The sequence below is a fragment of the Melozone crissalis genome, unplaced genomic scaffold (assembly GCF_028551555.1).
Source record: "Melozone crissalis strain CALT ecotype California unplaced genomic scaffold, PUWL_Pcris_2 ptg000057l_1, whole genome shotgun sequence".
Taxonomy (NCBI): domain Eukaryota; kingdom Metazoa; phylum Chordata; class Aves; order Passeriformes; family Passerellidae; genus Melozone; species Melozone crissalis.
The window spans coordinates 11,713,581-11,741,122 of record NW_026535835.1 but is presented as its reverse complement, the minus strand read 5'-3'; the positions used below and the strand labels follow the sequence as shown (position 1 = coordinate 11,741,122).

Below are 27,542 nucleotides of genomic sequence, written 5' to 3'. Positions count from 1 at the left end.
TGACTCATGTACTGAACCAATCTAATTTTAAATAGAAGGGAAAAACCTCTTGAAGAGTCACACGAAACTGGAGTGGGGGAAGGAAGAGAAATGTACACACAGGAGAGCACCAGCCAGGAGCTGTTAGCCAAATCTGCTGGAAGGGATTTCTCCATTCAATCAGCCAAAGTAAAAACAGAACATTCAGCTTCACCTTCTTCTGGTTTGGCTCTGTTCAAAGCGGCAGCAGGCTGGAGTCCTGCTTCAGGACAGGTAGGATTGCTGGGCAATAATGAGGCAGCTCAGTGCAGAGTCGTTAGTCATTCAGACCATGAAGAATTTAGAACACAAAACCAACTGGAATCACAGTAGGAGGACGAGAGAAGTATGAAGACTTCAAAGTATTCCTAATTTTGGCCAAGCAGAGTCTAACAGGAACAGCTGCCACCCCATCACCTGTAACACCAACAATGCAGCACAGCTTCCAGGACAGGATTCCAGGAACAGAGAGCAGGCAGATCACACTGGGAGCTCCCTGGAACACACAGCCAGCCTCCAGCAAACCCACCTGTCATCTTGGCTGGGTACTTGGATAATGACATTTTAGCAAGAGTTATTTTACAATTTGTAATGTAAACACACATATAGCAAATACAGAGGTGAAATGGGCCTGAACACCATGATTTCTAGTATCTAAATCCCTGCATTTACCTCTGACAGCAGAGAAAATAAATGTCTAGAGGAAAAGCAAGGTTAGGTAGCATTAGCTCTTTGTGTGACATTTACCACATAAGGCGATGATGTGACTGCTGTCTTCATGTACAAATTTCCGGGTGACAGCTTCTTCCATGATCTGCTTTACCTAAAATGAATAGAGAGAAATGATTGCACGATCCCAACAAAATCAGCACAGCACTTGGGAGTTTCAGTTTCAACCACTGCTTGCCCGTTCCCCCTCACCAACAGACAAACAACTCCCTCACATCACGTTTTGCAGGGAGGAATGGATCTAAGGAAGGAAGCACAAACAAACCTCAGGGGCCTCTAACAGCATGAGGAAACCTCTGGCAGAACAAGGACAGGCTGTTTGGGGTGTGCCCCCATCGAAGGCAGATTTCAGTGTGCCCACAGAACCCTCCAGAGAACTTCTCCAGCACAACTTTTGAAGAGCTGTGAAAGACTTTTTATATGATTCATCCTCGGCCTTCACACTCTCTTCTGCTCATGAAACCAGATTGTGTAGCTATGTCCCATTTCCACTTGTGCCATTCTGCTCTTTTTCAAGCACAAAGCATCACTGAGCAACATGGGCACACATTCCCAGAGAGTTTTAGGGCCTCCTCCCTACCTGGGAAACAGGGAGCATGCCACAGCAATTACAAATGATGCCTTCGAAGCTCTGCTGCACCAGACAGTACACAAAATTATTACAGTACCTACAGAGAAGGCAGCGCCTTCAGTTATCACTTCAAGACACGATTCAGCAATTGTAGCAAATAAAATTACACTTATCACACTTTTTAATGATTTAAAACAAAGTTCCTTTCCAGTTTCAGGGTTAAAGATGTATCAAGCTCCAGAGGGAAATAATTGCAAATTACTGACTTTCAAAAATTAAAGAAGAAACAGACAATTCTTACAATGAGGCTCTTGGCAAGAGGCTGTAGTCACCCTCCATTCATCTGCCAGTGATTTCTCCCCAGTGGCTTCCTCAGCCTGACACCACATGAAACCTCATTGGTTTCCAGCTCATCACCAACTCATTTATCAGACACTCATTTCCTCCTGGCCGTGGAGAGCTCGCTCTCTTCTGTGTACAAATTAACCATAATTTTTGATTTCTCTCATTTGTGAGCTACAATTACAGGGTTATGACACCCTGACTAAACATATGCCAATTCACTTTTAATACATGAAAGTAAGTGCTACCATGGCAGAAGACTCAACCAAACACTCTCTTCTTCCAGCATTTAGAGCTGACTGGGTACCACTTCATGGCACTGACGGGTCCCAGGGTTTTGGGCTTTTCCCCTTGGTGCTGGACCAGGAGAGCTGCAGTGCTCCATTGACAGCTGGGCTCTGCAGCTGCCTGTGGAGGCGCCTTCTCTGCTTTGAAGGGCTTCCTCCTGCAGCAAGACCATCTGTGAGACCAATTCTGGATGCTGTAATTAAACACCCCCTCCCCCAGAACTCCTCCTGGGGCCTCTGTGCCCACTCGCACACCCCCGGCCCGGCTGGCAGCAGGCTGCAGCCCTGGCACTTGCTGCACGAGCCTCTCAACACATGGCATTTGCCTCGCTCCAAGTTCTGGGTCAAATGGATCCTCCAGAATCTGTGCTCCTTATCAAACAGGAGCCCTCTGAGTCGCCGAGAAAACACTGGAGGGGAAAAAGGAAACGTGTAAAAGGCTTTGAAAGTAGAACGTGTTTTATAACTGAGGATTTCAAAACAAGTCATTTGCACTCTATAAAACCTGGCTCGCTGCTCACACCTGAGGCCTGACAATATAAACTTTGAGCCAGGCAATTTGTTTCTTTCCTGTGGCTTTTCTGACACGGCTGTTAGAACTGAGGACCTCACAGTGAGGCAGCGGGAGGTGGAGGAGTAGGAGGGTATCAAGGGAGAAGCAGAGGTGTGAGGAGGCCTCGTGAATGGGTCTCACATCCGGATTATGCTGTGTGCTCAGCAATCCCTTCGGCACAGTTTCATTCACCCAAGGAAAGGGCTGGTGTACTACTGGCAAAAAGCAACTGAGCGCCCCTGGGCTGAAGGCAGAGAGACCCTGCCCTGGTGCAGCACAGTCACAGCAGCCTGAGCACACACAACTCAAGGGCACAGACAGGACTTCAGCACTGCACACCATGAAATCAGCCTCAGCATCCCAGAGAACATTAACTGCAATTCACATCCTAACAACGGGGACGAAGAAGAGTAGTTTCAACGAGCAAAAGCTCAAGTGCTCAGCAGCCAATTCATTGCTACACACATTTCCCAGGCACACCCCAATCAGCTCAGTATGTTATTGAGATCCCCATCAGCTAAAATTTTAAGTGTACAAAAACTGAGAAAGAAAAGTGTTTCAGATTTAATAATCAATGCTACTTTTCTAGAGCAGCACCATCCAGTGTCCCTGAGGAGACTTTATACCCAGCCTCCAGAGCTAAGGACACAGAGCAGGCTCTCTGTGTGTTCCCCACTGCCACCAGATGCCAAGCAAGCTCCCTGCATTTTCTGGAGAGTGACTGAATGTTATTAGAAAACATTTTTAAGGCATAGACAGGATATGAGAAGATTCAAAAGCAGGAATGCAATGTTCTTCAATCCCACGTCATCCCTCACTGCCACGTAATTCATGGATGCTCCAGGCAAGGAGCTAAAGCAAGTGTTTCTGATCAAATGGAACACAAGCTTTTCTTTTTGCTTGTTTCCTTAATTCCCTTGCAATATTGCACAGCTCTTCATAGGGAATTCTGCTGCTTTGTCCCTGTTCTCAGGAGGCACTTGACAATGGAGCTTTTTGAGCACAAGCCCCCACACACACCCACTGGCAGCTACCAGCAGACCTGACCAAACTGCAAATGAATCTCTTTACCAGAAGCGTCCCCACCTGCCCCCAGAGGGAAGGGATGTGCAAGGGACGCAGGGCTGCTCCAGGGCCTGGAGAGGAGCCTGTGCAGGGCGAGGGAGCGCTGGGGCCGGCGGTGACACCGGCCCAGGTCCAACACCATCCGCGCTCTGTGCCTCCCCTGCAGAACACAGGAGCCACTCGCCCTCACCAGGCTCTCCTCTGGACCTGCCTGGTGGCACAGCGAGGCACTCGTGCCGCTCAGTGCCACTCGGTGCCACTGTTCCTGAACCAGCTGCAGCCCTGGGGACACCTGCTCGCCCTGGAACAGGTGCCAGGCTCTGGGGACACACATCTGCCCCCCCTGAGAGCAGGGACAGCAAAGCTCTGCCCAGCCAGGTAAAGATCTCAGTGCTGAGGAGTACAGAAGGTCCTGGTGGCAGCGTTGTACAGGTAAAGCAAAGCAAACTCCCCAGAGAGAAGTTGCTTGGCATTTGCAGCATCTTCTAATGGATCACTGCTCTGACTTTATCCCACATCCTACAAGGGCTAAAACTTTCAGAAGCAGTCAAACACTGAACCCATACTATAATACATGGATTATTTATTAAGTTTCACTCAAAAAATACACAAGAGAAATGCCTCTACGTTTAATTTTTTAAAATTTTATTTAAGGAAACTTTAAAAATGGCAAAGAAGAATGCTCATAACATACCACAATAACCAGGAACACAGTTAAAGCCTACAGCATTTTTTCCTTAAAGGAAAAAACCTAATGTCCACCATCCATATCTTCTTCAGCTTGGGCAGCTTCTGCTCACCTCCTTTATCGACAGCTCCTACTGCACTGACTCCTCACTCCTGATGAAAGACTGGCAGTGTAATAAAAGCTGTTCAATAACTATTGCACTTCTGCTCAGAAGCCCTTACATTTCAGCTGCAAGTTGAGCAATTGAGCTTCTGAAGTGCTCTGAAATCGTTCAGGGTAGAACTGCTAAGGTTATTGTTATCCTGTTTGTTTCACAGCTAGAAAGTACTGTTTAAATCCAGAAATGGCAAAACCCTCCATTTCAGGAGGCAAAAGGAAATGGCCAGAGAAAAAAGCCTATTTTATGAGTCTGCTTGTCACAACAGATTTTCCTGCAGAGAGAGATAAATGCTTGAAACGTGAACTTCCAAGCGGTCTCAGCATGAATCCCAGCAGTTACATTTTCGAAACACATTACATGTCTTCCTTTCTGTGAGAGCCAACAAAATACATTCCCTACCAATGGGAAAGTCCATCTGAGGAAAAGCAAACAGCCTCAAATTTCCCAAAGGAAAAATGCAGAAGTTTTAACTGAGAGACTGAGGCAAAATAAACTAAACACTTTGGACCAAATTACTTTGGAGATAACTGTTCTATACTTTGCAAAGAATTTTACCAGGCTTGGTGGAACAGCCCACAGAAAGAATCCACTGCCTATGAACTCCTTTGGCTATTGAGGTTATGGGAAAATCACTCGGCAGGAAATGAGAGTCTGGGTTTAAAGGACAAGGGACGGGGACCAGGGCTCTGAGAACAGACATGGACATGGAGTCAGGTTTTCCCAGCAAGCAGGCAGAAGTGGCTGTATGAAGTCACACATGATAAAAAAATGAGGTTGAAAATTCTATTGGAGAAAGTTACATACAGTCCTTAAGGGCAGCATTATCTGGTGGGCAGTTACCCGTGGCTCCTGTTCAATTCCTGCCTCTTTGTCAATTGATTATTGAAGACAAATCAAATCTCCATCTCAGGGTCTCCAACTGCGACCTGAGCCATTTTCTGACTGTGAGCACAGACAGGGGCCACAGGTCTGTGATGGCACAGGTGAGGGGTGTTACCTCAACCTGCTTTTAATCAACACAGGCTCTCATGGCTATTTTAGACTGGAAAGCTCCGGCCAACCCTAAAAAGCCAAGCCACTCTAAGTTCTCTAGAAGAGCCTTGGTGAGGACTTGGGAGAAGCAAAAAACAAACCAGAGACAAAACAAAAATGCAGATGACACAGAAGGTACAAATAACACTTTCAAGCATTATTCAAGCAATTTAAAAACCAGAGTCCAATTAAAAACATTTTAGAGACTTTAAAAACAAATTAGCCTCAGATTTTTTAATTACACACCACTACTTCTCCTCAGCTTGAGCTGGCTTGGGTTATGAAAATCCATTTCACTTTCCATCTCATGCATTAGCACAAGATTGCAATGTTCACACTCGGAAAACATTTATCAGATTTATTTATATATTTAAGCATCACTCAGGAGAGCAAGCGCACCCACTTCTAAATAAAACCTTGCACTGCCTCAGCTCAGAGGTTCTGGTTCAAGCAGAAATTTCTAATCCAAGTGGCATGTTCGTGGCAGCATTCAGCAGGTACCACCTGCCCAGAGCCAGCTGCTGGCTGGGTCATCCTGGGACACAGTCCTTGTGTCTGTCCCTGCTCTGCCCTTTCCATACTCCCTGCAACACCTGATGTGTTCTGAGTCCAGCATTAATGAGTACCAGGACATGGCAGCCGGGCTCAGGAACCTTGGCCACAGCAACAACTTTACATCTGAACTTGGACGGCTCCTGCTGCTTCCCCAGCAGTGAACTGAGGAGAGGAAGGAGTAGGAGGGCAGGTACCTGTTAGAAAAACTCGTTACTGCTGTGAGGGATAAGCATTACACCTCCGCTTCACTGCCGTGTGATAACCGGCAGCTACACGCGGCTCACCACGGCCAGTGCCACAAACCCACAAAATCCGGTATGGGCGCAAGGGGAGAGGCGGCCGCAGGGAGCCCCAGCAGGAACGCGCTCCAGAGACGCCCACGGCCCTTGGGCACCACCGGCACCTCCTCCCGCCCCGGCCGGAGCCCTGCCCTGCGGCAGGAGCCGCTCCAGCGCCATGCCATCCGTCCGTCCTGCCGAGCCCCGGGCAGGGAGCACCGCCCGCCAGGTACGGAGCGGTGCCGGGCACGGAGCACGGCCGAGCACCGCCCCGGCCGCGAGTGTGACCGAACACCTCCGCTCAGGTGCGGGGCTGGGCTCCTCATGTACACACGGCTCTGGCTGCCCCAGCCCGGCAATGCCACACAGGTGTGTACAGAACAACCACCCAAATTAACCCTTCCCAGGGCACAGGTGCTCTGGCACCTGGGAGTCAGCTCGGCTCATCCACGGGCACCTCAGATTACCTTTCTTACCTCCGATTTCCCTCCCTTCTCCGGTAAAGCTCCCAGTTAAGGAAAAAGTCATAGAAAACGAGTGCTGCGGGAAACACAAGCCCGGCCAGCCTCCTGCCGCCCACAAGTCCCGCGGGCGGCATCCCGGCTCCAGGTGCGCCCGGGGGAAAGAGCGCCGAGGTTCCCCGGAGCCGCACCGCCCGCACCCCGCCAGCCCCGCCGGGGCACAGCCGCGTCCTCGGCGCCCCCCGGGCGGGCGCGCACGGCCGAGCCCGCTCCCCGCCGAGGCACCGGCACCGGGACCTGGAGCGGCACCGGGACCGGCCCCGGCCCCCGCCCGGGCCGCAGGGCGTTCCCCACGCGGCGCGCGATGCGACCCGCGGCCCCCCGGGGCCGGACCCCGGAGCGCGGGGCTCTGCCGGCCGCACAGCCCGGGGCCTCCCCCGCCGCCGCCCTCACCTCCTTCTTCACGTTCCACAGCAGCTTGTCCTTCACGGCGTCCGCCGAGCAGCTCATGTTGGCGGGCCCGGGGCGCTCACAGCTCCCGACCCGGGCCCGCCGCCATCTTCACCGCGGCGTGACGTCAGCGGGCGGGGCGGGGGCGCAGCCCGGCCGCGGGGGGGCGCTGTGAGCGGGGAGAGAGCGGAGAGAGCGGAGCCGGGCGGGACGGGGGGACAGGAGGAGACAGGGGGGACAGAGGGGACAGAGGGACAGGAGGAGACAGCAGGGACAAGGGGGGACGGGGAGGGGGACAGAGGGACACGGGGCAGGCGGGACACGGATCCCCGCTCCGCTGCCGGCCCCGGTCTGGGAGCACCAACCCCAAATCCCCGGTGGGGATCGCATCGGCAACACGGAACTAAAGTTCCAGCGACCCACAGTACCAATAAAAAATAATGATGTTGGAGAAAAATCACAGAAGACAAAATATAACACTTTATTAAAAATTAGTGTTCTGTTTCATTTTAATGCACTGGTGAAACACTTTAATCAACAGATAATTGATTAATTACTGCATTAGCTAGGTACTTTTTCTGTAAAACTGACCCTTAAAAGTTAGACATGAAAATAAAACAAAGACTGAATCTCTAAGAAAATAACTTGATCACAGAATGTCAATTTAAAAAAGATCAGCAATCATATTTGTGATCCTCTGGATATAAAATATCATAGAAATCCAAAAGAATCCTTTACTCTCAATAAACAAATTAAGTGTCAGCCACCCTGTGAGGTAGGGGAGGGTGTTACTCGTTCCATGGGAGGAGGAGAAGTGACACACGTGCAGAAAACAGAGCCTGTCCCCTGGGCGGGCAGGGCTGGAACAGGACTCTGTGCCACAGCACGGGGAAGGTGGCTGCGAGGTGAATGCCAAGGATTGTCACAGAACACAACCTCATTGTGTAGGCAGGGGCTGCCAGGCAGACCCATCCAGTTCAGGTCTATCCCCAGTATTGCCTGGAGAGAATTCTGTCCGAAAATGAAAAACCTCGAGAAGAACAAAATCAAACCAAGCCCACAGTAAGCAATGCCCATTCAAACGCAGCCCTTGGTGACAGCATGGTCCCCCCGACACCCTCCCTGTCCATCACTTATTTTCTGTTTTAACCAACAAGTGCAAAAGACCAAAGTCACTGAGTGGAACATTGCAGCAGGATAAACGTCTCCTGCCCAAAAACCAGAATGTCAGGGTGAAGGTGAAGCAGTGCCTCTGTCTGGGCACTGAGCAGCAGCCGGAGCTGAGCCCTGCAGAGCTCTCCGCTCTGCCCCTGCTGCCCCACTACCCCAGCCAGGGCTCCCTCCCTCCCTGCAGGGCCCGGGGCGCTGGCAGGGCAGGGGCACTCTGTTTGGGAAACACCCCGGAGCCCTGGGGCGCAGGGCTGGGCACGGCTGGCACACACTCACTCCCTCATTCAGGGCACTGCCTGCATGCACAGGGCTTGCACTCAATTTAGGAGTGAAGAGACAGCGAGCCCTGTAAGAATGACAGCTGATGTAGTTACAATTCACACCCTACAAGTGGGGCAAAAAGGCCCTTTTTTCTCCCAAAGGCTGCTCCAAATTCCTGTTAATGCACCCACTTGTAATGGTCTGGGTGGAAGCCAGTACAAGTCTCAACTTGCAGACAAACACATACAATTAGAAACCTGTATTGTCTTAATCTGTGCTTAATTTGAGCTTAACTTGAGCAGAGATCCTTGGAGAGCTCACTGCAAACCCACCAATGCTGCCTTTAGACGGCGTCACCCTGCTCCCTGCTGCTGCTTCTGCACTACCCTGGCAGTAAACTCATGTTCTGGAATGTCTAGAACATTCCTGCCACAATAATTAATAGCCTTCAATCACATAAAGACTGATTAAGGTGAGAACACAAAGCACGTGTTACACCTCGGCTCCAGTACTCGAAATGAGCAGAACCTGGTGGGACAGAGACTGGAGCAGGGCATGATTCGGGGCAAGGCAGAGTCAGTGACACCCCGTGCTGGAGCAGCTCCAGACAAGCAGGACTCAGGAGAGCCCACAGTGAAACGGAAAGGGTATCTGCACGTATTTCAAACCTGAGCACAACTGCTGACAGTTCTTATCGATATTCCACACTCCACAAACACCCAGAAGATCTTTCGCACTTGGTAAAAGATTCTCACAACCCAGATGGTTCTCAAAACTGTTTGCTTCCCAGGTTAATTAATCTAAATTCAGATCAGAAATTAATACTACTTGTTGGCTGTGGGAAATAGGGAAAGGAAAACTAAACCAAAACATGGGCTTTCCTCTGCTTCTTACAGTGTAACAATTCACAAGTTGGGTCCAATTTGTTAATGAATCTGTGAGTACAGAAAGCCTCTGGAGCAGCACAGGGATCTGACATTCTCTTTCACACACTCCTTCCCACACCTGTCCTCCCCAGAAAAAATAAAAGCAAATATGACATGTTTCTGCTTATAACTTCATTTAAACACAGTTTTGCAAGGCTATCAGCATCACTTACTTATTCTGTTAACATTCACTATGATAGTAACAAGAAAAAATAATGTAAATAATTGCCAAGAAACAGAAGTGCCACGTGTTTTTTTAAATGGCATCAGCCTTTGTTACAAGACAGAAAAAGCACAAGATAATAACTTGAAGCTATTAAATGCAGCACAAAGACCCCATCACTGCAGCCTCTGCTGGTGGCTTCTAATTAAATAGCATCAGTGGAGGGAAAAAACTTTTAAAATCCACATCACACTCTAGCAGAATTAGAGAGAAATATCACAAAAATCTTTGTGGAAACTAAATCTCAACAGCTGTATTTTCCCTGGCACAACAGAATAACCAGCTGGAAAACAAAAACTTACAGAAGGAAGTATAAAAGAGATTGCTAGGAATATTAGAAATTTCAAGAGGCCTTTCACAAGAAGGCAGGTGCATCCCTGTGCAATGCTGCTTCCTGAATGTGAGGAGAATGAAGTGAATCCTGCCATGTGTAGAGGCAAGAAAATCCTAAAAGTCTGTTAGTGTTTTTTTACTAACCCACAATGTTTTAATTTTCAAAAACCTAAATGAGTGCAAATAATTTTTTGCTCCCTCCCCTGCTTCCATTACTCCCAAACCATCTAGATCTCAATTCTCCTTCGGAACTCCCTGCAATAATTCAGGATCATTTTGTTGTCAGGGTTTTGCAGTAATTTTCTTTAAATCTTACAGGTGGATTTGGCACTGGTCAAAGCAGTGCAGGACTGACCATTGTGGAATCTGGAGCTTCGTGACCAGGAATGATATGGGAACACAAAGGCAGCAGTGGAATATATCCAAAGTATCCCTGGCTCCAGTGGGCAGCCAGCAGGAATTACCATGACAGTGGCAAAACTGCTACCTACAGCTCAAACATACAAGCAAATGTTTAAAAGTACAACAATGGCTTTTCATACTGAACTTGAAACTGCTTCCAGAAAATTTCCAGAAATTTCCAAATTTTCAGAGCAGACTTGACCCCCACCTCCTGAAGTGCCCTGTAAATCAGCACCCAGCCAAGCACTCAGAATAAAAGTGATTATTTCAGTTTAAAATCCAGTATAAGCCAACTTTCTGCTATGCCCAAAGCCTCTCACAGTTCCATGCTAGAACAATATTTTCACAGCTGTTTTCCTTCTTCAACTTCTACCCTCTAGAAGGGATTCAGGACACAGAACTTGAACTCACATGTTCTAGCCTTAGAAAACACTGTTCAGCCTGTACTTCTCCAGCCACTGCAATTTCTTCCCCGCTGCTTGAGAAATTTAACATCAAATAGGACTTTTAGGCCACAGGAGGAACGTAAAACCAATTCCCCAGATTGCCCTTGTTTATATAAACAGGATTTCACAGTGACAAGCTTCAACCAGGGCAACAGTGCCACAATCTGCTCAGGTTTGCTTACTTCAGGTTTCTTCCCTCACCATACCCATTTCCCCCTCTCCCAGGACAAGTCATTACCTACACATTTACATCTTCAGAGAGTTCCACTTTTCACATGGAGAGGCTGATGACTTGATTCTCACCATTTTGGAAGAGCTTGTCTAGGAATCAATGAGTTTTAAAGACACTATCCTGGAACACAAACCTTTGCAGGTGTTCTGGGGACAGGGGTGGGAGAGCACAGGTGCAGCTGACTGGCCAGCCAAACGTTTCTCCTGGGGACCATCCCGTGTAGGGTCTGCCAAGGGCAGCCACATTCAAGTTCTCTCTTCAGTATCTTGATTTAATAACTGCAAGTTCCATTGTACAAGGCCCTGGAAGGGGAGCTGTCTGGAAAGAGCTTTTCAAACCACCCAACCTCACTCAGAAAGAGCAGTGCTGCTCACGGCAAGGGGGAAACTGGCAAATCGTTAGCTAGGAAAGAGCAACCACAAACCGAGAACCAGCGTTCCACATCCCCCTCCCAGCAGGAGGAGGGGCCAGCCTGCAGGTACGGCACAAGGCGCACAACTCACACCTCAGTTCTGCAAGGCCTCGGCCTCCAGTGCCGCTCTGCGCACACAAATCCCCGCTGCCTTTGCAGGGGCCGAGGCGCCCCCTGAAGACGGCTGTCCAGGGATCCCCCTCGTGCCCAGGGACAGGAGGGGAGCTGCAGCTGCTGCAGGCCCAGCCCAGCTAGTGGCCGAGCTGGCGGTCGTCGTAGGTGCTGTACCTCTTGACGTGGATGCGGCGCACGCGCTCGCGCAGCTCCAGCCCCTCCTCATCCTCGCTGTGCGAGGCCTGGCTGCGGCTGCGGCTCGTGGCCTCCAGCAGGGAGTTGTCCGGGACTCGGGGTGTCTCGTACAGCAGGACGTTCAGGGTCTCCTCATAGATCCGTGCCTCAGGGAACTCAACCTGCAAAACACAGCACGTGTCCTGCTCCTCAGCCACGCAGGGTAACAACTGCAACACACACCCACACGTGAGCCATAAACCCACACATCATAAAGAGTAAAAAATTTGTGCTGGAGGGTTACTCCCACCAGCTCACCTCCCTCACCTTATCTTTTAGATTGCTCTAGAAGGGAACACAGTCTCTCTAATTCTTAACATTGGACCCTGGTAACCTCAGCTGCACCGCTGCAAATTCAAAGTTAACTCCTGAAGAAAGAGAAGCTCTGCAGACTCCTGAAGCTAATCGGGACCGTTCGTAACCCGCAGCACGGGCAGGTGAAGCTCCATTACCTTGGTTTGCTTCTTCTCGGTGGCGTAGACGATGGAGGTGCAGCACACCTCGGCCAGCTTGCGGCCCTGCCCGTAGAAGGACCAGCAGCAGATCTCGTCCCCGATCACGTCCTTGATGAACAGCACTCTGCCGTTGAACCGCAGGGACAGCTTGTCAAACAGCTCGATGTTCTTCAGCAAGTTGTCATCAGAGTTACTGAAACACAGCAACAAAAGCAGGAACAGGGCTTTTCAAGCAGCCATCTCTGCCTGTTCCACCAGCTTTCAGCACTGATCCAACTGCAGAATACAAATAAGTAGTGACTCACTGCCGCATGCTGCCAAGAAAAGAGGGGTAATAGCCCATTTCAGATACAAATGCACTGCTCTGACCCCACGAGCAAACACACCAGCCTTTAGAGGTCAACTTACACAATTAATAAGGACAGCACAATGTCCCAAACCATTACATGAACTATCCATGCTTGAGATGATCAAACCCCACTTCACTGAAGTTCTCTGGCTTGATGACAGCAGAAGTCCAGAGTCAATGTGTGCTGGAAGGCCATGTGCTCTGCATGCTGCACAGCACAGACACACTGCCAGAATGAGTACATCATTTTTTTAAAAAAAAGCTTTATTGTCAGACATGCAATGTAAGGCCCTACTTACTTTTCAAACCAAGATAGTTGTCAAAACCCAAAACAAACCAAAAAAAGTGAAGTTAGATCATTCATCATCATCTTCCACTCCCACAGTCAAAAAGCAACTTTTCCACTAAAGTGAGGGGAAAAAAGAAGGGACATACCTGGTGTAGGAGTATTTATTGTTGCTTCTATTATACAGCAGTTTAACAACAGGCTGTTGGGAGTGAGAGAAAAGAAGAAAAGGTAAGTTCTGTGTTTAAATACATTTAGAATAAATCCACAGTTGAAAACAGCAGTTACTTTCATTGATGACTCTATCAGTCTCTCCTCTTCTTTCGGAGAGGTGATAATAGGGATGCTGCAGACAGGTTCATACAAGTCTTTCTTGTCCTGTTTTAATGAAAGAAGAAAGAGAGGAAATAAGAAAGGAATGCTAAAGCTGATGTTGCTGCTGCTGCCTCCTTCAGCCCCTCCAGCCATGTTCCCAAACGCTGTGATGCACAGGAAAAGAGCTGGGTTGCTACAGCAACCACCCAGCTTACCTTGGTCTGCAACCCAGAATCACAGCACAGATTTCCCATCCCCAGAAGGCAGCAGTAATTGAAATATTGGGGTGCAGGTGGATGTCCTCAGCTATAGCCAGGACAAGGCCCAGTCATACTTGGTTTAAGTGGGTTTAATATTACATCCTTTCTTGAAGAAAAGGATTGAAAGAGTCTGCAGTAGTTTTAATCAACTCAAACCACTGCACAGACGAGCATCAGCCACTGTGGACTGAGCACGTGGCAGAACAGGATGTCACCAACACGAGCCAGCCCTCAGGGACACAGAGCACAACCCAAGTGTGGGCAGGACAGGCCGTGTCCCCAGATCCCTCACCACCTGTTTACTAACTCATTTTTTAAAAATGCCTTGCACATCTCAGACTTGGTGCCATTTCTAAGGCCATGAGATAATCTCTCAAGTTGTCTTAAGTAAATTTTATAAGCAAAACACCCATGAAACACTTCACAGGATACTTCTGTTCTTACCTGCAGGGCTGCCTGGCACATGTCCACTAAGCCCTGGATGAGATAGTATTTGGCTTCTGCCATCAAGGCTTTGATCTCCTGCCTGTGTTTTGGAAGTGCAATCGTGTCATCTCTGAGATAGTTTAAAATTGTTCCAAAGTGCTTCCCACAACGGTCTATAAGGATCCAGCCTGAAAAAGAGCCAACACATTTCAGTCCCCTCAACACAAGAGGCAAGGAAAAGCTCCCTGGAGAGGTTAAACAACACCGAGGTTTCCTGACACTGCTCAGGACGCTTCTCCCATTTCACCCAGTGGAAGTCCCTACTGCCTTTGAGCAAACTGAAGCTGCTTCCAGAACAGAACCTGACAGTGGAGCCCCTTGAATATTGCCCAGATGTTCCCACTGCTTTCCAGCACCCCAAAAGCACAGTCCCAAGCTAAAAACACTCAGCTTCCAGCACAATGCACTGAGACTGCTGCAGGAACCCAACTGCAGGGCTACACTGTGATGCTGGGCAGACAGAAAGCTCTGAGAGCCAGGGAAGGACTAGAAGAGAGAGTTCACTATTGACTGCAACAAGTAGATATGGATAATTTCTGTGGCCTAATAAGGAGGATTTGGCAATTCTCCAAACATATCTGCTGCTGCTGTTTGGAGTTAAAAAGAGAGAGAAATGTTCTGAAGATGCTAAAAGGCAGATCAGCCCAAAAAACTCAGTGTGGGGGAAAAGCTGTTCTAGTCCCCAAAGAGGAGCAAAGAATAGGACAGACAGATCAGGAGGAAGCATAGAGGGGATGAAGCAGAGGAAACAGTAGCAAATGGACAAATTCTTGCAATTTTACAAAATCCCTGAAGTCACATTCCCTAAGGAAACAGGATGTCTGATTGCTGCCAAACAATAGCAGTGTAGGATGCATGCACACACAAGGCTTAGTACGGTGCCAAACCCTTTCCCATAACGTGGAAGGCAGGAAAAAAGTGTTATTTTGGAATCTAGGCAGAGAAAACAACCTAGGAAAGTAAGCTAAACCCCTGCTGGACTCTCCAGCTGGAGCTATCAGAACATGACTCTCATTTTCCATCCAGGCTGAGGCTCTTACACAAAATTGCCTGTTCTGCCCTTTATAACGTATCAGGGATTTAAAATATCCTGTGTCCAGCTGGAGGTGACACACTGCCTGACTGATCCCTAAATGCTGCCATGGCAGCACCATGAGCCACAACTGAAACATGCTGCTCAGGAAAAGGGAAAAAAAAAGATTTTTCAACAAAGCAAGGCAGGCTATTCTGAGCCTCAAAGCCGAAAACTGCACGTCCCTCCTTACGTGCGTGGTTTGAATGATGCCACTGCTTGATGTGACAGAAATGACAACCCACAGACGGTCTGTTCAGTCTTTACACCAACACCAACCTGCTCACCAGCGCGAGGGCAGGAAAGAGGACCAGTCCTTCCCCAGTTTTTCTGAGTAACAAAACCAGGTATTTCTATAAAGCCAAAGGATTGCTAGCACCAACAGGACTTGGCTGCCTAATGCTCCCAGTTATTTTTGGCACATATCATCCTCGACATCCTTAACGGAGTAAAACCACCACCAAACTCCTGCTGTTTTACAAAACCGCTAGCAATGAATGCCACACCCTTACCTTCCTTGTCGGTGAGCACCTCCATCCTGCCGCTGAACATGGCCTTGAGCATGGTGTCGTGCCTGGTGAGCACCTGCACCGTGGTGTAGTACAGGGAGCCCCCGACGTTGAGCCGCACGTACTTGTTGCCCAGGGTGCCGGCCTTGAGCGCGCCGGCCTTGGGCTTGTGTCCGGCGGCCGGGCACAGGGCGCTGCCCAGGCACGTGTCCCCCGACATGGCCTTCTGCAGGTAGATGACCACCCTGCAGCGCGTGGGCCGGGCCGGCCCCGCCGTGGTGCCGCCCTCACGCCTCAGCCCGCCAGGACGGCGGGGCAGGGGCCGGCATCACCCAGGGCTCGGCACGGCCGGGGGCCAGCACGGCGTGGGGCCAGCGGGCACCACAACGAGGGGCCAGCACACGGAGCGTGGTCAGCACGGAGCCCCACGGCCACTCCACACACAGACAAGGATGTCGCTCTGCGGAAGAGACACTTCCTAAGGACACAACTACGCACATCCTGACAAAACACCATTCAGCCATTTCTCAGACAATTGATGCGGCCTGTGCAGTGTCACTTCTGAGGCACGTGAAACTCTCCCGACTTCCTGTTGTTGTATCTCCAGCCAACACTGCAAACACCTCACGGCAGGAGGGCCCCGCTCACACGCTGCTGGAATTCAGCTCCCCCTCGGCCTCCCAACAGAGCCCAACTCTCTCTGAGCCCAGCTGAAACGCCCTGAAGAGCTTCCTGCCCCTGCTTCAGCTGGGGTGTGTGTGCGTCCCCCTGAGCGGGGCTTGTTGATGTTGGTTTGACTTTGAACTGGAGACACAAATGTCTCTTCAAATGCCTCAACACTGAAAAGATGGATCACAAGGTTCTATTTTCTGGTAACTCCTTTCATTCAAAACTCTCCTGCGTCCATCCTGGAGCCCCGACCAGTGAACGCAGCTCTAATTTGAAAAAATAAACACAACTCCCCACCACGTACACCACTGTTTGTCACTGATGTCCTGCCTTACTTTAAACCCTCAAAATCCCATTTTTAGAACAGTGGCATGTTTTTAACAGCAGCCAGACCGAACCCGTGAGGAGACAGGAATCCAGCCTGTCCGACCGAGCTCCTCAGAAGGGTAAGCGGTCAGTTCCGTCCCCCCAGGCAGTTTCTCACTGCTCTGACCAAGAACGAAGCTAAACACGAGCAAAGAAGCTAAACCCCCTGCCCCGCCAGCGCAGGCAGGAGCCAGCACAACTCCTGCAGGTGGCCACGGAGGAGCTGTGAGGTCTCTGTAAACAGCCAGAGATCTCTAATTACCCCTTTTGACACGACCAAAAGCTCCCCACATCCCTTCCCGTCCCTTCCTGCCCCGCGTGGGAGGCAGGACGGGCTGCGGAACAATGGCCCCGCAACGAGACCCGCCCCGGCCCCGCACGGCCGGGAAAGGAGCGACCCGAACGGCCCGGGGGGAGCCGGGGGAACCCGAGGGTACCGGTGCAGAACGGGAGCCGGCCCCGCGCGGGTCACAGCGAGCGGCCCGCGGGCCCTGCCCGGCCCTGCCGCGGGCCCGCTCCGCCCGAGCCCCCCGGGATAAGCTCCGTCCGCCTCGGGCACGCGGGAAGCGAACAGAGGCAACCCGGCCCCGCGCACCGCCCGGCCTCTCTCACTCACCCGCCGCCGCCGGCCCTCAGCCCCGGCCCGCCCCGGGAGCCGCCGGCCCGGAAGAGTTTCCCCGGCTCCCGGCGGGCGCAGCGCTGGCGGAGGCGGGGCCGGGCCGGGCGGTGCCGGAGGAGCCCGAGCCCGGCAGTGCCGGCTGAGGCCCCGCTCCGGCCCCGCTCCGCTCGGTTTGGCTCGGCTCGGCTCGCTGCCCAGGCCATGGCGCAGGCGGCGCTGGGCGCGGCGGGGCTGCACTTTGACGAGCTGAACAAGCTGCGGGTGCTGGAGCCCGAGGTGGCGGCGCAGACGGCGCAGCTCCGCGAGCAGTGCCGGGCCTTCGTGGACAGTGAGTGCCGCGCCGCGCCGGGCCGGGCACCTCAGGCCTTCTCTCGCCCCTGTCATCTGATCCCGCCCGAGTCCTAAAACCTTCCTGTTTACTGTAAACCCTAAACGTACAGCTGCGTCTAAAAACTGTACGGCAAAGCAGGAGCGTTCGATCTCTTTAGGGAAGTTGTGAATATCACTTGACAATTTTTTCCTTTACAGAAACAGCAGAATTTCAGAACATAGTGGGCAGTTTGATTGAGCTCGTTGACCAGCTGGCCAAAGCTGTAGAAAGTGAGAAGATGAAGGTACTGTGCAGTAAATTCCTCGCTTCTCGTGTGCACTGTCCTGTGTGGGGCCTCTCTATCCCTCCCTCCCTTTACAGCAGAAGCAACGATTCTCTGTCAGTATTCTGCTGGCATTCCTCTGGGATTAATTGGGCCTTTAAAATTGATATCAATGATAATATTAATCAATAGTAATGAATTAATGAAACTTATGACAGTGTCATATTGCTCACACATGAACCAGTCCCGCTCTCCCTGCTTGTCTATATTTCTGCACAGAAACAGAACGTGTGCTTTTTAATCACTCCATCTTGGTAGAATTTGTCCTGCAGAGGCAGGAGAGGCCTCTGGTAGCCTGAGCTTGTCTGGCTGTAGGGCCAGTGCCCAGTTTGTGCATCCAGAGGAGTCGCTGACTTTGTTCCTTGAGTTTAGGGAACACCAAACTGCCACCCACCCCTCAGGAGCGCAGCGTCACCCTCTGTTATTGCTGGCATGGCTGAAATGCCTCACAGTCCACCTGCTGGGAGGGAAAGGGGCTAAAGGAGCTAACCAAAACCCCTCCACACATCCCTGCCCTGTCCTGCCAGGCCATCGGGGCACGGAACCTGCTGAAGTCGATCGCAAAGCAGAGAGAGGCTCAGGAGCAGCAGCTCCAGGCTTTGATAGCAGAGAAGAAGATGCAGCTGGAAAGGTGAGTTTTGTGTTCAGTGCTCTGGGGTGTTGTGCAGGCTGGGAAGGCTCAGGGTGGACACAGGGCTGTCTGCCTGTGCTGTGGGACCCTGGGCTGCTTCAGACAGCCCCACCTGCATCAAAGGTGTGTCCTGGCCAGAGCACATGGGAGCAGTGCCACAGGCCTGGAGTTACCTTCAGGCCCTGCAGTGACCCAGAGAAGGTTCATCCCTGAGGACTTCAGGGCTGAACAGAGGCAGCACGGGCAGGGGCAGTGCAGAACTCTGACAGCTGCATCGCCTCGTGTCTGGCTGATAAAGAGCTGTGTGTGTGACTCAGGCACCTGCTGCTTGCAGGTGACTCCCACGGGCAGCCCAGCTCCCCTCCCAGCTCCCAGGGCTGCCCTGACCCTCTCACACGGCGTCCTGGACCCTCTGTTTTGTCTCGCAGGTACCGGATCGAGTACGAGACCCTCTGCAAAATCGAAGCGGACCAGAACGAATTCATCGACCAGTTCATCTTCCAGAAATAGAGGATTTTAAGATAAAAACCAGCTCACATGGAAACTTGACCATTCCAGAATCTTGAGAATTTCAGAAATATGCAATTTCCACTGTGCAGGAGTGCAGATGGTTTGTACAATGGAGGGGCTGTACCTCGGCTTGAGTGTACCATGGCAATAAGAAGGGCTGACAGCTCACAGCTGCACAGACTGTTCTGGCCTTTGATTTTATACCAGTTTTGTACAGTCAGTAGTCCTAATTCAAATTCCAGTTGAATTACTGCTACTGGTGCTTTGTTGTGTCGCTTTTTGAAATCTACAGCTCTTTCATAGAAATCAGAAAATAAATTATTGTTCTCAGACTGTCTGGCTGTACCAGAATTAGTTGCTCCTCCTCTGTTATTTTTCAATGTAAAGGTTTACACACAAGCAGCAGTATTGGATCTATATCTGCCGGTTACTTTTTCTATAGAATTATTAAAAAAAGACAGAAATGTATGATTTCCAGAATGGACCAATTACAGATACAAAAAAGCAGAAACTACATGAGAATTTAGAACTTTGAACTGTTCCTGAGGAATGTCCATTCAGGACTGTCATGAGAGCTGAATCCTTTTATGGGCATTATTAGGATGGAACACCAGACTGATGAGGGAAACCATTCTGAGTGTCAGTGACACCAGGAGTGCACAAACTGTAAACTACAAACCCAAGTGGGAACTCAAGCCTCGTGTTGGAAGTGCAAACAGATGCATTTTGTGTATGCCTGCAGCACTTCAGTATGGAAATGCTGCATTTTCCAAAGCCTGGGGAAGGCTTTAACTTCACACAGTGAATAAAATGTGCCAGTAGTGCCTGAGCAGCTTCAGGAGCCCGTCACCTCACCAGGCTCCAGATGAAAACCAACCCCAACCACAGAACTTCTACCTGTAGTTGTAACTTACACATGGATTTACTCTGTGAACTCTCCACCATCTCGTGGTCACTGCAGGTTCCTTCAGCCATTCCCTGAAGAAGACTGAATGCAGTTTAATGCGTTTAGTTATTTATTTCCATACCTGAAGTGATTTTAGGCAAGAAAGAAATTTCCAACTCCTTGGTTACAATTCCTGAAGTACTTCAGAATCCTCTGGGCAGTACTCCTGGTCGTCAAGGGTAACTTTAAGCATTCATGAATCCAGATTTTGGCACATTTATCATTGATCAGACATTTATAATTAATCAAAATGAAGCAGAGCAAAGGCAGTGGAAATTTTAAAGGAAGGGGCAAGGAAGTTAAGAATCATGATATGATTTGGAATGCTTCAAAAGAACAGCTTTGCAAATCTGTGTGTAATGGGTTGGGAATTCTTCAGAATATGTGGTTGGAAGACAGATTTCCTACTTGAGTGGTTTCCAAACAGTCATTCTGGGAAAAGGGACCTTGGAAGAACAGTATCAGCTGCAGGGTGTGAGTGTGTGTGTGTGTGTGTGTGTCCCCTCACAGAGTTACACATCAAAGGGTTAAAAGACCATTTTCCTGGGAGAGAGGCCTTGCACAGACCTGACCCCAGGCTGGCCCAGGCCCCTGCCAGAGCTGTGTGAGGTCGAAGCAGGGCTGTGCATTCCACCCAATTCCATTTTTCCTTGCAGCAGCCAGTGCAGCCAACACGAGGGAGACGTCTGTCCCGGAGGACTCCGCCAGCGCAGGGTCGGAACCAGGTGCAGCACAGGTGCGGTGTGTACGACCTCCAGAGCCAGCTACTTCCTTTTCCTCTTCTCCACGTGTTTGTAGTGGGGGTTGCAGAGCATGGTGAACAGGAGCAGCAGTGGGATCAGCAGGTAGGGCAGGTAGATGGAGAGCAGCGCCAGGCGCTCGCGCAGCGTCTGAGGCCCCGCGTGCTCCGCCTTGGAGAAGTCGTGGAACAGGATGTGGGCCAGGATGGCAAACAGAGTGGTGGCCACATGGGTGGAGTAGATAATGGCAGGAGTCCTGATCCATCTGCAGCCACCTGTACAGAAGCAAAAAGGAAACAATATGTAAGTATTTTGAAACACCTAGAATTCCGAGTGACAGAACACCGACTGCTGCCTCTCTGCCAGGGTAAGCCATCGCTCAGATGGAATAGGGAGCAGAAAAAACCCTCAGTACTAGTAGGAACCAAGGAAATTTCTCTCCCCTGATGGCAATTTAGAACAAAGGGGTGATCCTGAAAGATCTAAAGTAACAAAATGAGTACACAGGCTTGACCCAGATCTTTAGCTGGCCTGGAAATTACCCAGATGTCAAATGCTGATGGTGGTTACACAAATGGCTGCACCTCACAAGGACCTGTAGTTGCAAGGTTTTGTTTATGACAAACTTTATTCTGTGCTGCTTTCTCAGGTAGAACACTCATGTGGGCCCTGGCAGCCCAGCCCTCTGCAGTACCTCCCTCAAACCCCCTAATCATGATACAGAAACATTCTCTGCTGCACAGCAGCAGCTGTCCTGCAGAAATGCCCCCAGGACATGCCCTCGATCACGCTGGTTGCCCCCACCTTTCAGGAAGGCGTAGGCAGCGATGGGGAAGAAGGGCAGCTGGAGAAAGGCTTCGCAGTAGATGAACGCCTTGAACCACTCTGGGGGCTGCAGCATCAGGGGGTCCCTGAAGGAAGTTGCATACTGCTGCAACAGGTCTGTCAGCTGAAAAAGCCCAAAACGACAGTCAGTCACTGAGCATCCACCAGAGCAGGGCAGAGCTTGTGGTTCTCTATGGGATGAAGCCACCAGGCTGTGAGCCCCTGGTGCTGAGCAGGGCTGCTGCAGGGGAACAGCTCAGCACCAGGATTTGGAGTCAGGCAGTTGCAATTAGTTTCTGACAGAAATGTAAACTCCAGCATGGCTTTACGTTGGACTTTGAACAGAGAGATATGCATTGAGATCTGCTGGTTAACTATTAATTGGAAATGATTCCTATACTGGAGTAATCCTACTGGCAAGTTCCGATGGCAAAAACCAAATCACCAGTTGTAAAACTCAAGCAGGAGGTGACACCCTGATTATGAGGGCTTAACTAATTATCTGTCATCCAACCGTTATTTTAATTGAATTTATGATATTGTCTTCTATGATTTTGTTCAAAACCCAGCAAGCCAGAGATTTTTATGAATAAATTAGTAAATCTGGCATGCCTACTCCTGCAGCAGCAACAACTCCCTGTTGCATTTTTGGCAGGAATTTGAGGAAAGCCCGGGATCGGAGAATGCCCGGGCCCGCAGGAGCCACGTCCGGGGCACGTGGCGCGGGCCCCGCGCTGCCGCAGCCTCCGGGCGCCGGTGCCGAGCGCGACGGCGAGGGGACAGCGGGGCCACGGCCACGGAAAGGATGTCCTTGGGCAGCGCTGGAACAGCCACAGCCCGCTCTGGGCACAGGAACATCCCCACCGCCCGTTCCGGGACGAGCAGTGACCTGCACCGGTTCCCCGGGGCCTCCGGGGGACACGGAGCGGCCGCCACATCCCCGCCACAGCTCTCGGCAGCAGCACCGGCCACAGCCGCGGGACGCGCGGGCCAAGCATCCCGCTCCCGTTTCCCGCTCCCGCTCCCGCTCCCGTTCCCGCTCCCGCTCCTCCCCAATGAATGACCCGGCTGTGACTCATCCCGTGGCACCAGCACCGTTTCTCTCCCAGACGCTCCTTCACACGCTCGCTGCAGTTTCTCTCCCCCTCTCCCCCCCCGATTTCTCCACACACGAGATTCGGCGCAGGCCGCCCCCGGCCCCATCAAACCGGCGGGTGCCCCTCACGCATCGGCGGAACGAGCCCCGGCCCGACCCCCGGCCCCACTCACGGCCCGCGGCGCGATCCCGGCGGGCAGCAGCGGCTGCAGGTCGATGAGCGCCGTGATCGGGATGTGCGAGATGAAATAGAGGGCGAAGAGCCGCTCCCGCCACCGCGGAGCCGCCGCCATCGCCGCGCTGGCCCCGCCCCCCGCGCAGGCCCCGCCCCCCCGCGCCCGGCGGCGGCCACGTCCCGCGGCGCGGCCCCGCCCCCGGCCACACCCTGCACTGGGTCCGCCCCCGGCCACACCCTGCACTGGCCACGCCCCTTTCTTCCCCGTTCTTTCCCCCCCCTCTTCCCCCTTTCCCCGCTCTTTCCCCGCTCTCTCCCCTTTCCCCGGGGAGCCGGCAGCCGCCCCCCGCCAGCCCGGCTCTTGTCCCCCCCGGTCCCGCACCTCGGCCCCGCCGTTTCTCCCCCGCACGCGCGGACCCGGAGCTCCTGAGCCCAGGCGTGCCCGCGTCCCGGGACAGCCCGGCCCGAGCGCAGGGCCCCGGTTCCGCCGGGCCCGGTCACAGCCACGGCTGCGGAGCCGCCCGGAGCCGGGAGCGGAGCCGGGAGCGGCACCTCCCGCCCCGGTACATCCCAGAGGAGAACGGGGTGGGACACAGCGGGCAGGGAAGAATGACACCACCGCCGCATTTTCAAATGTCACATTTAATGTTTTCACCACTGTACTCCAAATCTACATTTTACAAAGTGACCAGCAAGTGTGCCACATTAACTGACCAACCTCTGAGATTTTACCTTTCATACCAGTGTCTTCTGGGGCTCGATAATTAAACACGTTTCTCATTCAAGTGAATTGAAATGCTTCAGTTGGTTTTATTCTTAGGAGCCTCATAAAAAACAAAGATATTGCACCATCTTTGTTCAGTTATTCAATGTTTGTCTCTTTCACAGCAAATAATTACTTCATTGAAGTTAAAACTTCCAAACATAACTTACTAATAGTCTCCAATTCCAGCTCAGATCACTCTTGTTGAAAATACTCTGCTAAATACAGATAACTTACAATAACTTTAACAGTTAATTGTCCATAACAAACACCATGGTTTCTCTCCAGACCAAGGCTCAAATTTTAAGACCACCTTTTAGTATTCCTTTGTACAGGTGAAAAACAGTCTTCAATTTTCTAGTCTTGTTTTAAATACAAAAGTTGGAAGGGACATTCAAGTTTCAAGTCTCCACACTAAACTTAAAAAAAAAAAAAATCATGTGGAGGTAAACAAACCAAGTTGTATACTCCAGGAGGTAGAGGCCTTCAATTTGTGTTCATATATACATATGCACAGAATTCAGTGTTCCAACAGAAAAAGAATTAGCCAAAAAGTAATAAAAGTTATTTACTACTGTGACATTTCAAGACTTCCACAGCTCTGCCTAAAGACACGAACACAATTAACAGAATTCCCTATGTGCTTTTTTTTTGTCCTTTTCTTTTTTTTTCTCTCAACTGTCCAGTGCAGGAAAAAGTTCTCACAAAATTTCACAGACCTAAAATGTGCAAGCTAGTTTCTCTCTATACAGCAATGATGTCAGGGATCTCTGAAATTAGCCCATAAATGGAATTATTTACACACATAGAAGATGCATGCTGGGGGGTTTTATGTAAGAAAGAGCAGAAAAACTTCTAATAAAAATAGATTAAATATATATATATATTTATACTGGGTAAGGAAACAGAAGTTTAGTCTCTCCTAGTCACAAACTCATTCTCTCTACTCACAACATTTGATTTTAGAACAGCACACATCACCATCACAGCTCTAGTGAGAAGCTATTTATAGGGTTGGGCATCAGGGGCTGTGGCCACTTCCCACGGCCACGGCCACCCAGAGGGACTTCATGATTGGTCGCAGTCAAGTTTTCTGTATTCCTTAGTTTTAGAAAACCAAAAATCTTCAGGAATGGCTCAATATCAAAATGTATGTCTATTTGTTTGTACAATCTCACTTCAATAAAAAAAAAAAAAGGAAAAAAAATGGAAAAAAAAAAGAAAAAACCTCCCCGAATTTGGTTCAATTCTGTTTGTTCTGAGCTGAGCCATCACAGCTGCACTAGAATTCATAAAACACGTGCAACTCTGGGTAAAATATTTTCTTCTAAAAGCACAACCACTTTACAAGATTAAAAGTCTAGTACATTTCTAAGTATTATTCATATTGTACAAGTAGTGGTTGTTAATTTAAAACTTCATTAGTAAAATTACAGTACAAGCATGATTAACCTCCAGAATTGCAAATCCCAGGCTCCAGTGGAAAGCTACATTACATCTTCAGTAGTACAGGGCGCTCGGGTCACTCCCACACCAGCGGCGACGGCGGCATCTCGGAGGGCTGGGCGACCGTGGAGCTGCACGGACAGACAGACACACAGACACAGGGACACTGCTCAGTGCAGGGACAGTGCTCAGTGCAGGGACAGGGACACTGCTCAGTGCTCAGGGGGACCAAAGCTCCCGGGACCAAACGCCAAACCCAACCCGAGCCTGGGGGGATCAAACACCCCAGTACCAAACGCCAAACCCAACCCGAGCCTGACGACGGCCACCAGCACAAGAGCCAATAGTCCTTTATCTGTGCATTTTCACCCCTCAGTCCCTCCTTGCAATGCCTTCACCCTGCAGCTCCACAACCCAAATTCAACTTGCCAACCTTCACAATTCCAGTTTCAGTCTGACTTCTGTTCTTTTGCACAAAATGTTACTTGAAAGTTTTTCATGTTTTACTTAAAATTCTAGAAGAATTCACAAATACAGTTCACAAGGGTTTTATCTATGGGCCCTTGCTATCTCAGGAACTGAAAACCTAAAACATTCTGGATGTGTGATTTCTGTACTACTAATAAATGGGAATTAATATCAGATGTGATTACATACAGTTACCTAATAAAGCTCTTAAAAGCAGCAGACTGAGGGTTGATGCAGAGAGGCACTCTGTTTCCTTTCTGCTGTTCCAAAATGAACTGATGAATTATTTCTGTACACAGGAGAAAAATACAAAACAACACAGCATTAACACTTCTGGCTTCAGTAAAATGCAATGTCAACTGGAGGGAAAGAGAACTTCCCTTATTGAGAGTACATTTTAGGGAGGATAGAAGAGCTGCAGCTTCCCTGAATCTGACCACTCAGCTTCAGCTCCAGCTACAGGACAGCTGTGGAGGTCACAGCTCACAGCCCCAAACAGCCACAGACACACAGCGACTTCCCCTTCCCCCAGAGCCCCCCTTCAGCAAAAGGATGAGGAACAGGGTGCCAGGGATGGGCACTGCTGAGGTCTGAAACCCACAGACTTCTGCAGATCAGCTCATGCTAGTGCCACTGCCTTATCTCAGAACACTTATAATTCTGTTCTTTTGGTGAAAAGAAATTATTCCCAGTGTCTACTATGGAAAAATAACTAAAAGAAACCAGCACTGGGGCCACTGTGTAGATGCAGAGCACAAATCCCAACTCCCTCCCAGCTCCATCCCACATCCCCCCCGTGCAGGGGGACAACTGCACGTGCAAGGTTAACTCCTGCTCACCTTTAACCTGCCGAACAGAACTGAGGTTCTTCTCAAAAGTGTCATCGAACTTGGGATTAGTGATGGGTTCAAAATCACTGGTATAAACTCTGCCAGTGGAAGTGGAGAAGCAGCACTTGCACATACAGGTGTGGTACCGCAAGCGGCCCTCGTCCAGGTAGGGGTGAGCTAAGGCATCCTTAGCAGATATCCTTTTGGACTGCAGGGAAGGGAAGAGAGCAGGCGTGAGGTGAGGAACTACTCATCACTTCATCCTTAACAAACCCGCCGTGGTGTGGAAGGAGCTGCCACTAGAGGGGAGCTGAGGCTCACAAACCAGCCTGGGTGGCACCGACCTGGCTCAGCCACCGCGGCAAGCGCTGAGCACACGGCTCTTAGGAACACCCCTTTCAAAGGCTTTTTTCTCCAGATAACCTTACAATTATGACTCCTGCAATAAATCAAAACAAGCTGGGAAAGACAGCATTCTAACTGTTGAGGGAGTCAGAAAGGAATTTTTGTTTTTTAAATGTGGAAGTTATAGTTTAACATTTCCATGGTTCTGCTCAGCAAAGCAATCTTAAGGTTTAAAAAAAATACACTCCAAAGGCAGTGCTTCTAAATGCTTCATCAACCCCCAGCCTCCTCCTTTGCACTGCAGTCACTGTTTCACATTTGCAATATTGGGGAGTTCTGTAGGAACGAAATAATGAAGATTATCAATTCCAATACCATATTTTCTTGTGACAATTCTCTAAAATGTCCCAAGAAACAAAATCCAAAATCCACAGCAGCACATTTTCATTAGAAAAACAGATGCTCAGTGGAAAAACGATCCTGTTCTGTGATTGGGGATGCAGGAGGAATTTTTTGTGTGTTGCAAGACCAGGAACACCCCCGTGTCCCTAATTAGAACTGCATCAAAGTAGCTGATGTTCTGCTACCTACACCCAGCTCGGAAAAGAGCATGAGTCATGCACAGCCTCATCCTTCCCACTGCCAGGCTTCCTTCCCAGGACCACTCGGTTTGAAACCTGAAACCCCCACTCCAGGGGGAATTGATCAGCCAATTATATGATATTTTTACTTTTTCATGGACCAGAAGTACTGCAATGCCATGTAGAAGGAAACCAGCTAAAGCAG

General features: G+C 50.3%; 5 protein-coding genes across 10 annotated transcripts in view; 1 reads left to right on the top strand and 4 right to left on the bottom strand.

The window, feature by feature from the left end:
• Positions 1–7,286, bottom strand: part of SGSM2 (small G protein signaling modulator 2) — a 35,293-nt gene extending 28,007 nt beyond the window's left edge. For all 5 annotated transcript variants that reach the window (XM_054287100.1, XM_054287104.1, XM_054287105.1 and 2 more), the window contains exons 1-2: positions 7,193–7,286; positions 766–841 (exon numbers count right to left, since the gene is read on the bottom strand). In XM_054287100.1, coding sequence (XP_054143075.1) covers positions 766–841; positions 7,193–7,249 — 133 coding nt within the window. In that variant the 5' untranslated portion in view covers positions 7,250–7,286. The remainder of the gene's footprint in view (positions 1–765; positions 842–7,192) is intronic.
• A 360-nt stretch (positions 7,287–7,646) lies between these two features.
• Positions 7,647–17,340, bottom strand: TNFAIP1 (TNF alpha induced protein 1). Its single transcript, XM_054287298.1, has 7 exons — positions 17,326–17,340; positions 15,678–16,134; positions 14,052–14,221; positions 13,321–13,410; positions 13,182–13,234; positions 12,395–12,590; positions 7,647–12,064 (listed from the first exon to the last, which is right to left on the bottom strand). Exons 2-7 carry the CDS (start codon positions 15,892–15,894, stop codon positions 11,846–11,848), a joined length of 945 nt encoding a protein of 314 aa, XP_054143273.1. The 5' UTR covers positions 15,895–16,134; positions 17,326–17,340; the 3' UTR covers positions 7,647–11,845.
• A 180-nt stretch (positions 17,341–17,520) lies between these two features.
• On the top strand, positions 17,521–19,454 carry IFT20 (intraflagellar transport 20). The gene is made up of 4 exons (XM_054287132.1): positions 17,521–17,656; positions 17,857–17,942; positions 18,509–18,612; positions 19,041–19,454. The coding sequence occupies exons 1-4, from the start codon at positions 17,530–17,532 to the stop codon at positions 19,120–19,122; spliced, it is 399 nt and encodes a 132-aa protein (XP_054143107.1). The 5' UTR covers positions 17,521–17,529; the 3' UTR covers positions 19,123–19,454.
• A 666-nt stretch (positions 19,455–20,120) lies between these two features.
• Positions 20,121–23,041, bottom strand: TMEM97 (transmembrane protein 97). Its single transcript, XM_054287131.1, has 3 exons — positions 22,903–23,041; positions 21,613–21,757; positions 20,121–21,083 (listed from the first exon to the last, which is right to left on the bottom strand). The coding sequence occupies exons 1-3, from the start codon at positions 23,020–23,022 to the stop codon at positions 20,833–20,835; spliced, it is 516 nt and encodes a 171-aa protein (XP_054143106.1). The 5' UTR covers positions 23,023–23,041; the 3' UTR covers positions 20,121–20,832.
• A 649-nt stretch (positions 23,042–23,690) lies between these two features.
• The window catches only part of NLK (nemo like kinase), a 37,460-nt gene continuing 33,608 nt past the window's right edge, over positions 23,691–27,542 (bottom strand). For both annotated transcript variants that reach the window (XM_054287332.1, XM_054287333.1), the window contains 3 exons: positions 26,421–26,619; positions 25,777–25,870; positions 23,691–25,244 (listed from right to left, as the gene is read on the bottom strand). In XM_054287332.1, coding sequence (XP_054143307.1) covers positions 25,190–25,244; positions 25,777–25,870; positions 26,421–26,619 — 348 coding nt within the window. In that variant the 3' untranslated portion in view covers positions 23,691–25,189. The remainder of the gene's footprint in view (positions 25,245–25,776; positions 25,871–26,420; positions 26,620–27,542) is intronic.